Source organism: Xyrauchen texanus, chromosome 30 (genome assembly GCF_025860055.1).
Source record: "Xyrauchen texanus isolate HMW12.3.18 chromosome 30, RBS_HiC_50CHRs, whole genome shotgun sequence".
Classification (NCBI taxonomy): domain Eukaryota; kingdom Metazoa; phylum Chordata; class Actinopteri; order Cypriniformes; family Catostomidae; genus Xyrauchen; species Xyrauchen texanus.
Genome location: NC_068305.1, coordinates 21,374,351 through 21,389,496, shown reverse-complemented (window position 1 = coordinate 21,389,496; position 15,146 = coordinate 21,374,351). Strand labels below are relative to the sequence as shown.

Sequence of the window (15,146 nt, the reverse complement as noted above, 5' to 3'; positions counted from 1 at the left end):
CACTTTTAAATGAGCTACTCTTTTATTCTTACTTGAATAGTTTTTAGGACAGCTACTTTTACTCTACTCATGCTACATTTTTTGAGAAGTAACAGTACTTCTACTTAACCCTCTGGTGTCTGAGGGTGTTTTGGGCCCTGGAGAAGTTGACATGCCTTGACATTTGTGCTTTTTTCAGTTGCTTAAAAACATATTAATGGCTAAATTCTGATTACACTGTATTCAGCACAAACTGGGCTACAATAATATGTGAGCAACATGTGTGTACATGTTTGTATTTTTGAGAAAATAATGTTTATGCGTGGTTTTGAAAAAAACTAAAAAATTAAGTAATTGAAATAAGGCCATATAACACATACTAAACATTTGTCCTCAAGACTTTTGAGAACTGGATCTTGTAGCCTAGAGTTTTTGCTACAAAATGATGTGAAAACCATCCTGATCACTCATTCATACAAAACAATATAGTAATTTAACTTTTGTAAGACACTTTTGGTGTTAGAAAGGTCATATGCGAGGAGGCGTGAACTATCATGTTGATCTAACAATCTAACATATTGATTGTAATTCACACCTGAGGAGACAAAAGACCCCTCCCCTGGGCCTATCACTGAGGAATGTGACAGAAAGAGAATGAATGTGAGGAGACTTAATGATCAAAATCAAGTTTTAACTTAAAAAGTAATATGACTATACATTTTCTTTACATAAAGACTTTACGTAATTTTAGATCTACAATACCATTTAAAGCAGTCTCTTCTGCTCACCAAGACTATATTTATTTGATCCAAAATACAGTAATATTCTGAACTCTTTTTACAATTTAAAAGAACAGTTTTCTATTTGAATATGTTGTAAAATGCAATTTGTGATCAAAGCTGAATTTTCAGCATCATTACTGCAGTCTTCATTGTCACATGATCCTTCAGAAATCATTATAATATGCTGATTTTTTTATATGGGCATATTTAAAGAGCATTTTTCTCATTTACACCTGAACAGATATTTGCAAGCACAAGCTTTGTTGATGATGATGAGGCAGCATAAACACTAGTTAAATATAATCTAAACATTCATATTATTTTTATATCATATTACATATCATATTTATATCATACAGCATACAATATAAATACCTGCTTTAGCCAAAACTGTATTTAAAATGTAACTAAAACTTGCTTATTAGGACATATTTAAAATTTCAATACTCTGAATCCTGGCTGGCAAGTCTGGGAACAGTCCCACTAGTAAAATATGTACATGTTTATAAAATAGCATGTCAACTAATGAAAACTAAATGACTCACTCGTCCGAAATTGTATCCTCGGCTGGATCAAGTCACTCAAAATGTGAACTCTTCATCACTATACAAGAGTTTCCTCGCCTGTGTATCTTGCGATCTTTCAAATGCACAGGGAAGTGAATGAACAAGATGCATTTTACGGCACAGTCAGGGGCGTTTACCATTTGCATTGATCGTCTCAGCACATTAGGGTATGAATAGTGCCCTCTGCCCGTGGGTGTGATCACATTAGGGATAATTAGCTGAGCCAGGAGAAACTGTACATCGCCTTGTTTCGACTACATTGCAGAAGAATATTAGTTTTAAATTTGAATTGTTTTATTTAAAAGTAGACAGCAGAGTTTCAGTTCATATTTGTGACGTGTTTCAGAAATATGCTCGTGAACACAGAGACGTCTGATAGCTCACCCTTTTTATTTTCTTTATTTTACAAAAGCACAAGGTTTTGTTGTATCGTGAGTGTACACAAATAAAAGTAGACCCTTTATATTCTATAATGATTTCTTACACCTATCTGTATTTTATGTTGTTTCCGCTGTAATGCCGAACAAATCCAGCAGGACGTGCCGGTGCGTCCGTCAACCCCAGAGGGTTAAGTATGATTTTCAGTACTCTTTTCCCCCCCTGCATAATTCCCATACTTTTATTTTTGTTATTTCATTGTTTTGATGGCTTTATCATTATTGTGGAAAATAGTAATAATAAAGAGTGAGTACAAGTGTCCAAACTTTTGACTAGGACTGTAGTGTACCCCAAGTTTTCCCATCACAAGTTTTCCCATCTCCATCCATCACATTGCTGTCTTATGTGCTACACAAACATCTATCCATCCATCACTCTCTCACCTGTGAAGGTGCACTGGAGGACAGGCCTCCGCTGAGCTCTCCAATTCGGGCCGCTGCTGTGGGGTTGGAGGAGCTGATCAGAACCGGGCCGCTTATCTCCATGGAGTGTCTCTGGGGAGGAGGGGCAAGACAGGGCTTATGGGACATAGTCAGGGAGGTGAAGGAGTGCCGCTTTTTACTGTACTTTTTCTCTCCAGCGGCCTTCTGGGAGCCGTTGGCCTGGGGGCCCGAGGAACAGGGCACATCACTGGAGTCTCCTCCACCTTCTGATTGCTTGTCCAGTTCTATGAGTTGACGTGCTGCACTGTTGAACTGAGAGAGAAAGGGAGAGAATAAACAGTTTTATTTGATAACACTCCTCTTTTACACCATAAAGTAACATTAAAATTAAAATGTTTTATTTTATATATGGAGGTGGGCACATCCTCACAGGGGTGGCCATGCTAAGATCACATGACCAGCTGAATACTACCTATTCCCTCAGTGATCCCGCTGGTATCTGACCTAACATTTGATTGAAAAATAAATACATGATGCACAAATATGCCTGCAAATAGGGTATTCCTACAAAGGCAATGAAAATCTAACTTTTGGGAGTTCCACGCCTATAGGTGTCAGTGCAAAGTCAAAGACCTACATCATATCATCCAGCGAGATGAAATTAGACATTCAAAAATGGTAGATAAACTCACAGAGCACTTTATTAGGAACACAATGATCTTAATAAAGTGCCCAACATGGTCTTCTGCTGTTGATCAGCAGTTACAGAAATACTCAAATCAGCCCACTTGGCACCAACAATCATGCCACGGTTGAAATTACTGAGATCATATTTTTCCCCATTCTGGTGGTTGATGTGAATATTAACTGAAGCTCCTGACCCTTATCTGCATGATTATATGCACTGCTGCCATATGATTGGCTTATTAGATAATCACATGAATAAGTAGGTGCACAGGGGAACCTTATAAAGTTCTCGGTGAGAGTATATAAATTTATGGTGGCAGAACGATGACATGGGGAAAGAAAAACGTTCCCTTTTGCGCTCTCTTTCAAGTACCTGAGTGTCACTTTTGATGTCCCTGGTATCAGAGATTACCTTCTCAAAAGCATTCCCTCTGAAAAAAAAGTCTGGTTTGGGGAAAATTGCAGTGGCTTTTGTGTAAGCTCAAAGCCTCCTCCCCTCTCCTCCCCTCTTTCTCTCACTCTGTGTGAGAGAGATGCAATTCAAGCAACACCATTCTGAGAGAAGATATTTTTGAATGTCTTTTGATGCTTATTTTTTCCCACAGGTTAGACATGTGGCTGGTGGAGACTGGCTCTGCCAATGTTCAGAATGGTTTGGGTGTACATTTTAAGGGAGAATATTTTGTGCTCTTGAAAGAAGAGACATGAGCAGTTGTGTCTTTGATGAGCGGCACATGAAATTGCCCATAAAAAATTGAGGTTGTGTATATCTGAGAAATGAGAAACATGAGTTCATGAGCATTTAAGAATGATGAATTTGATGATGAGGGTTGAACACAGATGAAATCTGGACTGCACAAATATGTCAAAAATCATTGTCAATTATTTCCCTTGATATTGTAATAGCAATTCATTTCTAACAATTAATTAACAAAATGTAGTACAAAATGTAATACTTATTTTTTGTGAGGGCATCTGTATGACATTTTTATTTAGGCTACACTTAAAAAAACAAGCTGATAACTGTTTTACTGTGTCATTGCGGTCTCATACTTGACTAAATCAAGACAAAGCTTTTTCTACATTTTGAATAATTTATACACAGTAGAGCTGCACAATTAATTGAAAAACGAACTGTGATTACAATTACGTCTGCCACAATTATTTAATCGTGAAAACTGACGATTACAGGATTCAATTTGTGTGCTCCTGTTGTTTATGGTTTCTATTTACAATGTGTTTTGCAGCGGTTGAGTATTCTAACCAATCCAAGACCTTTGCATTGAGCAATGAACAAACGTCAATAACCAATCAGTGATGCTTAAATTTGTCCTATAATTAATGACAACTGATCCTACTGTGCAAGTTTTAAACGGTCTAATGCCCAAATGATTGCTTTGTTTCACCTCTATTCAAGGTTGCACATGAAAATGAATAATATTATTAAATTAATAAAAATGAATAATAATAATACTGGCACTTGAAAAGAAGCTGTAGAACAAAAGCAAAAAGAACTTTGGAATTATTTTGAATTGATGAATTTGATTTATTGCATGTTGTGCCGCTCACTTGCAACGTACATTGCTGTGAAAAAGTATTTGCCCCTTACTGATTTCTTCCAATGGTTTTAGATCATCAAATGAGATATAAAACAAAGTCAACCCGAGTGTAAACAAAATACAGTTTTTAAATATTGTTTTTTTAATGAAGCAAAAAATTATCCAAAACCTATATTGCCCATGTGAAAAACGAACTGCCCCTTTAAACTTAATAGCTGGTTGTGCCATCTTAAGCAGCAACAAATGCAACCAAACACTTCTGATAACTGGAGATCAGTCTTTCACAACACTGTGGTGAAATTTTGGCCCAATCCTCTTTGCAGAACTGCTTTAGTTCAGCCACACTGGAGGGTTATAAAAGGGGCCAGACATCAGAGTGTGCAGTGAGAGCCCAGCTGAGAAGCTGTTTATGTGTTGGCCGCTGCCATTATATTGAAGCTTCACTGTTGCACTCTGGTCCCTTGCCAGCATCCACTAGGCCCTCGTGGACAAGCAACAACGTTTTGCAGCACTCCTTCGGGCCCAGGAGGATGAACGGCTGGTGCTGCAAAGCTTATTGCCCAAGAGGGGGTGGCTGCCGGCTGTAGCGAACCCTCATATGTTGCTCATGAAGATGGGGCCTCAAGACGACCCGGAGTCCTACCTCGAGGTCTTTCAGCACACCGCCAAAGCCCAGAGATGGCCAAAGGAGAAATGGGTTGTACATCTGCTGCTGCTGCTGACCGGGGAAGCCCAGATCACGGCACAACAACTTCCTGTCACCAACCTCCTGGACTATGTGATGTTGAAGTAGTACATCCTGCAATGGGTCGACCGCATCCCAGAAAAACACCACCAGCACTTCCGCTCCTTGATGCTGAGCAAGGTCGACCGCCCATTTGCGTGCTGGCCAAGGAGGACAGTGACGCCGATGACATCATCAACTTGGTGGTGCCAGAGCAGTTAGGGTCTAGTGCCACCGGCAGGCATTGCTGGACGAAGCGGGACAGCTGGTGGAAGACCATCTGGTGGCTTATCCGGGGCCGGCGAGCCCCACGCCCTTTCTGCCTTGTTTTCTCTTTACCAGCTCTCTCTCCCCTTCATTCCTTTTGTTCCTTCGGAAATTAGTGAAAATTTCCCAGAAACCAGCTCCCCGGTCTTGGGTATTTTCCCTGTGCCAACAAACCCATCTCTCCCCTCTCTTCATCCCAGGAGAGGGAACCCACTGTCACAGGTGTGGGCGGGAAGCTTGGGCTGGTCTGCTGGAGTTGTGGGGAGCCGGGTCAGGTCCAAGATCAGTGCCCAGTAATGGAGGTGAGGGCCTTGATCTGGGTCCCCGACAATCCACAGACCACCCCGATCGTGCAGGGACATACCAGATACCGGTGAGTGTCAAGGGGGGTACATACCAAGCCTTTGTGGATTCAGAATGTAATTAAACCTCCATTCATCAATGCTTGGTTCAAAACGGGGCATTGGATACAAATAATCTGGTGAGGGTAAGGTGGGTGCACAGGGATATTCATGATTATCCTGTAGTGACTGTCACGATAATGTTCCGGGCCCAAAAGCATAATGTCGAGGTGGTGGTTATTCATCGCCTCACCTATCCACTAATTTTGGGAACTAATTGGCCTGGAATTTGGATTATTATTGAAGGGGTTGTATGTGGATGGGTCCTGTGAGAAAGCGAGTCGTTGTTGGATGTGCAAAGCGCTGGCTGGGGAGACGTGGCCAGGGCTATCTGCGTCTGCTCCGTGTCAGGCTGGCGCCGGGGAAGGGGAGGTGTCATCCTCCCCCACCCTTTGGGAATTCCCGGTAGCCATGAGACAAAATTCTGAAGCACACGGTAGACCAAGTGATGGTGATTGATGGTCAACGTCTTCAGCCAGACAACCGCACTCACATATCCATGTTTTTCAATTATAAAAGATCAGTTGTATAGAGTGAAAAAGGATGCTCTGACAAAGGAAAATACAACCCAGCTGTTGGTACCAAAGAGCCATCGGGAAATGTTATTCCAGGTCACTTGGGACAGGGAAAACCATGAAGCCATCTCATGGCCCATTTCTATTGGTTGGGCATTCACAGGGATGTTCGCCGGTGGTGTGCAACATGCCGTGAATGTCAGCTGGTGAATCTCTTTCAAATAATCGACAACTATGATTTTTGCTCAACTGCTGCTGCAAAATAAAAAAAACTTTATAAACAAAATTTTTGACACAATGGAAGTTGAGCTAAATGGAAGGCTGCAACTGACACTTTTCATGATTAGGTAATTATAGCAGCTGTAACTAATCTCGACTATTTATTCAATAAATTGTGCACCCCTAGCTCAAATAATATGCAACAATTTTAGAGCACTAGGAGATCTGCATGTTCCAAGAGGTTTGTGTTATTTCAACAAGAGTAAAAACAATGAGATAGTGGAGGTGGACAGACTGTCAAAATGAAACAAATATGACAACAACAAACCAGGAATACTTCTGAGCCATATCTTTAAAGAGATGAAATAATCGGAAAGTTTCCCAGACAAAAGATCTGCAGAAGCGTACATTTGCACAACTAAATATAAAACATGAAATGTGAAGACTTAAGGGAACAATGACAGGCTTAAATGCAAATACAGTTTGACTCACCTCTACGTAAGAGATGGGGAAGATTCCAATCTTATCTGCTAGCATCCCTTCAGCCCAGTTCTCATCCACACGACGAATCACAGTGAGAATATCATCCTGAGGGCAGATTTTTTTTTTTTTTGCTTGTTATTCAGCCAGAAGCTTTTAAAACAAAATGTTAAAAAAGTTAATATGAGGCACTTTATAAAATACATTGTTCAGCTCAAGGCATCAATAAAAAGCAAAACATTTAGTTTTCTTTATGAAAATGTTCAAAACAAATATGGTTGGAAGGGAATTTATTTGATGAATTCAAGGGAATGTTTAAGCAGCAGAACTTTTTTCCTTTTGCCTTTTACAACATAAGCATGAATGAGTTAATTAAGATAGCTGTACGATATCTGGTAAAACTGCTAAAAAAAACACAGTGGTGTGAGACTGCTGAGGTTTGGGAAAAGGTAAAGGACACTTATCCATGCTGAGGACTACTAGAGTGAAATAAACATAATTTTTTAATAAACTTATGGATGTGTGAAGATGTGTGTGAATGGAAAGTAAAGATGAAAGCTAGTCTTCAGAACTTTTCACCAGGTTTCACCTTTGAAAATGGCAAGCAGTCTTTGTCAGCCTCCTTGTCTTTGAGTTCAAAGTCGTACAGTGCCTTGCACTGTGGTGGCGGCTGTGGCAGCGGTTTGATGACCTGGACAAAGTTAGTGGGGAAGAATCCATGGACTCCATCCATCTCTCCATGGTACCAGTTTTCATCCACCTGTCGGCGAAGGATGATGATGTCACCCTTGCTGAACTTGAGGTCTCCAGGTTCCTTTCCATCATAGTTATATAAGGCCTTGGCACAGGGTAGCTGAGGCACTCCCTGCAGTAAAAAGCAAGAGAGAGAGAGAGAGAGAGAGAGAGAGAGAGAGAGAGAGAGAGAGAGAGAGAGAGAGAGAGAAGGTTACTAAAAGTGAGAATTCACTTTCTCCAAAGTAACTTGGATACTGCAAGATCAGCACTCAAAAGCACATTATTTTTTCAAACTCACAGATCAGGTGAGGGATGACCATGATAACCACAGCCAAATTTCAGAGCACGTGAACGTGTGAGGAGCAGAGGGTGTAAAGTGAAGGTAGCGGTTCTATAATAAACTCTACATTACAACGTTTTTAAAAGTCAATACACTGCTATCTTTGGACCCTTTCACACACTATCCTTAAAATGATAGTTCATCCAAAAATGAATCTCATGACATTCCAAGCCTGTATGGCTTGCTTTCTTCCGTGCAACTCAAAAGGAGATGTTAGGCAAAATGAAAGCCTCAATCACCATTTAGATTTGCATCTTGTTTCCCCTTCTACAATGAAACTGAATAGTGACTGAGGCTAACATTCTGCCTAATGAACCACAGAAGAAAAAGACCTATATTTGGAACAGAGCTTGGGTAAATGATGACAGAATTAAAATTTTAAAGGATTGAATAGAAATAAAGACCCACATATACAGTCTTCTCACAGCTATACAGTCAGAACACCATCTCAAAGGCTCAATGCTAGCTTTTGTGCTGCATGTGTGTGCAATGACCAGTTTGTCTGTCTGCTGGCTTGTCATTTAGACTGACCTTCTTGGTTTGCCTCTCTGTTTGACAGAGCTGGGTTGTTTTTTCTGTCTGTTTTGCACCATCTGTGTTGCAGCAACTCACTGACAGTGTTCCAGAATGCCCAGGGATTTACCAGTGACACAGAATGCCATGTGGAAAGTCCATTTATCAATATATGTGGAGTTTTATGGTGCAGAACCAGTCGTTTGGAACCGGTCAAAGCTCCTTTCAGGCCTGACAATGATCCACGGCAAGGGAGAGGGAGGTGGCTGCAGACGCAGTCCGGCCCGACTGAATGGGTCCTTTTTGGGCAGGCGTTCAAGAGAGGGGCCCCTCTGTCCATAATTCCCCCACCCCACTCTGCATAAAGCATGATGGGCTTCCTCCACTGAAGCAAATACCCTTAATGCATAGTGAGGGGAATTATAATCACAACACCAGTGAGAAAGAGTCTAAGAGATACATTTTGAGAGATAGGAACCTCAAAAAATTGCAAACAAGAATTGATCTTCCTGTAATTAGAAGACATGTACGCAAGTAGCTAGGTAGGCAAGTATGTACATAGACAAATAGTTAGGTAGTTAGATAGTATACGTAAACAGAAAGGTAGGCAAGCAAGTATGCAAGTAGGTAAGAAGGGAAAAGGCTAGTAAATTGGGATAAAAGAGAGGAAGAAAGAAAAGGCAAAAAAGCAAAAGAGTTTTAGCTGAAAAATGAAGGAGTGAAAAAGTGGAAGTTGAAGTTAAAAAGTAGAATAAAACAATTGTTCAAGAAAGCACAAACACAATAGTAAAGAAAATCACAAAAAGCCGAAAGACAGAAAGCTCGAAAGAGCGAAAGCCTGAAAAAGGAAAGAGCAAAAGAAAGAGCCAAGGAGAGAAAGAAAACATGGGTGGAGAAGAATAAAAGAAAAAGACAGTGAGAAAGGCAGATGAAGTACTGTTTGGCTCAAAGGAGGTTCAGACAGTGGAACGGACTCTGACTAAGCAGCACTTACCGCAGAGAGGACAGACGGCTAGCTAGACACCAAGACAACTAATTAGCGGTCAAACTGACCTTTTTAAAAGTCACATAACTTCTTCGAACTTAAAACAAACCAAACAGGAAATAGACAAAGGATTTTTTTTTGCCCACAATTCTATTTCCATTAGGCAAATGTAATTTGGGCCAAGAGCTTCATTTGATGTAATGGCTGTTCCAGAGTCCATTGACTTTAACAACCCACAAATCAAAGCTCCACTCGTTTGTGCACCTTTATTTTTTCACTCACTGCTCTTCCCCCTCTCTGTGGGCCTTTCTCAAAGGCAGCTGTCAGCAGATCTGCACATTTACCCACTTTGCTCAGCTTGGAGCATGAGAGAAAGAGTGAGCCAGAAGAGACGAAAGAACAAGGGATCAGATGGAGGGATAAGAAAGACAAAAATGGTGAGATGGCTAGAAAGAAAAGGTGAAGGGAGAGAAAAAGATTGATCAAATGAATGTTTGAGGGTGGTCGGTGTGAGTGTTTTTCCGGTCTAAGGCTTGCGTGTGGAAACGAAGGGTGCTAGAGATTGCTTGAACTGGACCGACATGAAAGCACCACATTCAGGCTTTTATCCAGCCCAAACAGAGCATTGAAGGTGTGCGTTTGTAACCATTCGTTCAGGTTACATGAACCTTAATAGTTCTATTCAAAGAAAGTGAGGCCATTTGTGGCCTTTGAGGCTTTCTGATCTTGATACTCATCCTAGTACAAAAACTCTTCTATGAGATAAGGATTAACACCTCGCTCAGCTGAATCAGTCTGGCCAAATCAGTCTCATTGAAGAACTGAAGAACAGTACTGGTTAAACCTGGATCAAACTACAGGATATTGCATACTAATATAAGACAGCTCTGAGAGTCCACAGGCCTGAAATTACTCACCACATTTATGATGTTAAAACTCTCCCCAATGCTAGAAAGAATCTGATTATAATGCAAACAAGATCCCTACAAATATCTAGTAAAAGCATACTATAATCCATATTTGGTTAAACGCATGCTCAGAAGGGTGTATGACACAGGCAAACCCATCCATCCTTTCTAATTGCCAAATAGCTACTACTTTGTCATTTACCTGGCGCTTTTTCCAAAAGCTTTTTTACACAAAATGTTACAATGAGCCACATTCAATTGCCAAAGATTTACAGAATTAAGCTGTTGCTAAAGAACGGAGATGCATCAAGAACTGGAATCAGATTGTGACTTCCTGAATCGAAATCAGATTGAATTGTGATGTGCTTAAAGATTCCTCTCCCATCTTATTACAGGTACAGTCCCCCTGGAGCAACCTGGAGTGAAGTGCCTTGCACAATGATGACCATTACCAAATCAGCCTATATGAGGTTTGATTTAATAACCTCAAGGATGACAAGCACAGGTCTTTAACCACACTACATATAACTATAACGGCTCATTCACATGAAACTGATGGTAGTGGTACATTTAATAAAAACATTGAACAATAAACAAAATGAATGGAGTGCTGTCTTTAGACTCCATCACACGATGGCAATGTTTGACGTTTCGTAGCAGAGTGGAATCTGACTGAAATTTGTCACTGTGTGACAGCTAGATGCGCCTAATACACCACTAATGACAAATGTGTAATCCAACACTAATGAGCTCTTCCAGTCATGGGACATCAATCACTATTAAGCTTGAGTATAAACAAACATCCCCAACCATATCTATATCACTACCTTCCTATTCTTTTAGCACCCATCTAATGTCACACCACACAGAGTTTCCCCCTCACTTAATCATGACCCTTTCACATATTTTCATGTGTTCCCATGTCTCCTTTTCTTTTTATAATTCACAAAACTCATCTCATCTTCAAGCCATCACTGTTTAGGTCATGTTTTAGAGAGAATGGTATATTATAGTCAGCTAAGTGTCAATGCTCATGACAAATTAACATCCGTTTCTTCAGCTATGTCGTTAAAAAAGCTTAAACCAGCTGGGCTGCAATAACAAACAAAAACTCCACACATTTACTGAATCAATCATTAAGAGTAGCGAGTAACAAAGGTTGTATTACAACACTACTCTCAAGTGTGTGCCGTGCACTGCAAAGATTTATTTTGAAAAGTAGTTCAGACAAGAGACAGTCTGACCCCCTCTAGAAAAATTCAGCCTGAGAAATCCCCCAACACACACACAGTTTTTTTGCTCAAAACTAAGGAGCTGTTCACACAAAGCATTTTACATCCATTTACACCATTTATTTTTGCTTGTCTGTGTAAAAATGCAATAGATGGACATCTATGACAGTTGTGATGCACTTTGTGCCATGAGTTCTACATTCTTGAGACGCTGTATCATGGCTGGGTCAAAAGGCCGTCAAACTAGGCCCCCTAGTTGGATGGTAAAACGACCAAGGGGAACTTCCCAGGGGAGATGAAGAGAAAACCCATTGCCCATCCTAAAGGTCAAAATGTCCCCTCAAAGATCACCTCCTAGTGCCGGCCCTGCACCATATCACGTTACAAACATTAAAAAAAAAGAAAACGTGTCTTGTAACACCAACATTTTGTTCCATTCCATTGGGCTCCATCTAGCTATTTTCAAACGAAAGAAATCCCTTGTGCTCCAAACACTCTTTCCGGATCTCAAAACCAAATGGAGATGACACGGAAGTTTATGAGTGGGCCGGCCATATTGTTTTCATTATGGCTACATTAGCTGAAATGGGCTGCTAATAGCTCTGTTTATGACCACTGGGAAATGACCTGACCTGTCCCTCTTCTGAGCCCTCTGCTAAAAACAGACTCCACCTACAGCTCCTGCTTAAACCCTGTACTTCTCACCTCCAGAATAACAGGACTCCCTGTTGAAGTTTTAGTGGATAATTACTTTGTAAAGGATGATAGATCAGGTGTGGAGGATGCTGAGTGGGTGTTTATAGCCCAGAGAATGAGTGAAGTGATGTGAAGGTGTAGGGCTGAGGTCTGAATAGCAAAACACCACTGAGATTCAGAGGTTTCATATACAATGTAGAGCTTTTACAGTATTTGAGATGGAAAAAAATAACAGAGGCTCAAATGAAACCATATAGTAAAAAATTATATCTTGAAGATGAAAATCTGAATAGTACAAGTTACTTAATATGCTACTAATCTCTCTATGACTGAGGTTCTCATCTGCTTGTGCATAAGCATATGTGTTTGGGTGTGCAGTGTGTTTGACTGGCTGAAATGAATTACAATATACACGTTGCTTTGGACTATACAGTTGAAGTCCGAAGTTTACATACACCTTACATTTACACTCAGTTTTTCACAATTCCTGACATTTAATCATAGAAAACTTTCCCTGTCTTAGGTCAGTTAGGATCACTACTTTATTTTATGAAGGTGAAATATCGGGGGCCTGGGTAGCTCAGCGAGTATTGACGCCGACTACCACCCATGGAGTCGCGAGTTCGAATCCAGGGTGTGCTGAGTGACTCCAGCCAGGTCTCCTAAGCAACCAAATTGGCCTGGTTTGACATCTTAAGTAATAAATGACGTCATCATGTGATTTAGCTACTTTTAGCGACATTTTAGTAAGCCTTTAGCGACTTCCCATGAGAAATTGTTGGCAACACTGATCCGGTTTCTCGAGTTTTCGATTCATTCAATCATCATCAATTTAGTTATAAAAAACAACAACAGGAGTCTGATAAACTGCAGTTTAACAAAACACACATTAATAATCAGTTCAGGTTCTCCTTTTCATCAAAATAATCTCTGAATCTTCCTGTGTTTCTCGTAGTGATCTCTCTTCTGTTAAACTCCTTTGCTGACTGATTATATTCAAAATCTAACAGTCAGTCATCAACAGAAAAATATTGAAATTAACTGTTCTAGGTGCATGCGCACTAAAGCAAAAGCTATTATAAATACAGTAGATTGGAGAGAGGTGCAGCTCTGTAATCCAATACTGTAATTCATATTTATATTATTGACACTATTCATACAGGATTAACAAGGGTTACATTCTCCCCTCCTAAATCTACATGCTTCTCTGCATGTAAAAAATGTATCAGCATTGAGTGAACTAATCTCTAGTTGTAAAGGTGTGCTCAGAATTAAGGGCCTGAGTGAAGGCTCTGTCAATTCCAATAAAAATATACTGCATAACTAGAACTAAAGGGTTTCCTAGGGTTTGGTAAGTCAGTCTGTTTGGAGCATTTCTTTGCCTTGTTGATTTTCTAACCTCCCTTTCTTCTCTAGCAGATCCTGTAGTCAAAGTTTCATATCCGTGACTTTCCACATATTCACCTTCAATGTCTTCAGCTTCGTCTGCATTACTTTGGATACCTTGGTTTCTTTTTAGGTTCTCGATATCTATGGCTTCAGTTTGGTTCATATGTGAAAGGTAAGTATTAGTCAACAGTAGATCCAGGGAAGTGTGGTATCTCTTCCTCATTGGGTGTGTACACTTTACATGTTGATGGTAAACATGGATTGACTACACATTCAGGTAAGTATGGGATTCATATGTGAAAAAGCTGTGGTGCAAAGCTGAAGATGCAACTCTGCAACTTCTTTTCTCCGCTGTTCCGTTTCTATTTTGAATACCTGAAGTTCATCTGTGATCTGATCAGACATGACTGGTGCTTCATATATGTTCATCATTGGCTTTTGTTTTGAACCTCCAAAATGCTGATGCATTCTATCCAACTTTGAGTCTCTTCGGACTTCTTCGGTTCGGAGTAAAAGGAGCAGATTGTCAAGCTTGGCTTCCAACCGAAGACCAAGAATGAGTGTTTGATCCCAGCATCTACGAGTGTATGGAGCTAATGTGACTTCTTGCCACCATCTCGTGACACTGCAGTACTGAGGAGTGACTGTAGTCTTTGAAGATATACTGAAGTTATATCTTCAATATACCTTATATATAAGGTATAGGGTAAACGTACCTATTAAGCTCAAGTACCCATTAAGCACACTGCCATCTTTGAGCTCAGATTATAAAAAGAAAAAGCAATGTATTTTCCTATTTGATGTTTTAACCAATTGATGTGTTTGTTACTACATACCTCCTGTAATTTTAAACCAATCAGACTATTGCACACTGAGATATGTGTATCTATGTGTTCACACTGTCTGGCGGCCATTTTGAAAGCTGTCTGAAAACTTTCACCAGAAGAGGAGCCCCTCAAATGTGCATTTTTTATATGTTTAAGCCTTTATTTTGGGTAAGTACATCTACTTATTGCAAAATTTAGAGATTAATGTTTAGACTTTTACATATTTTAACCTGGAACCTGGATGTGGAAAATAATTACAGTTAGATCTAAAAGATAGTTTTAGCAACATAGCGCAGATGCTACAGAACATAGCCAGCTTACTAGCTGTATAAGATTGTGTGCTACACTAATATATTTCTTTACAGGCACTAACGGCTTGTACTTTTATATCCATAATATTATAATTGTACATTTTATTGATAGTCTGTGGTTTTAAACTGCTGTAATTTGTAAAGAATTAATATTATTGTTAGGTGAGCTTAAAGGGTGCACTACTATGAAATCACACAACTTCAGTGTGA

At 40.0% G+C, this 15,146-nt stretch overlaps 1 protein-coding gene across 1 annotated transcript in view; it reads right to left on the bottom strand.

Annotated features, from left to right (window-relative positions):
- Positions 1–15,146, bottom strand: part of LOC127624434 (E3 ubiquitin-protein ligase SH3RF1-like) — an 85,760-nt gene that overhangs the window by 30,618 nt on the left and 39,996 nt on the right. Inside the window, exons 3-5 of the mRNA XM_052099255.1 lie at positions 7,590–7,865; positions 7,013–7,108; positions 2,149–2,460 (exon numbers count right to left, since the gene is read on the bottom strand). Coding sequence (XP_051955215.1) covers positions 2,149–2,460; positions 7,013–7,108; positions 7,590–7,865 — 684 coding nt within the window. The remainder of the gene's footprint in view (positions 1–2,148; positions 2,461–7,012; positions 7,109–7,589; positions 7,866–15,146) is intronic.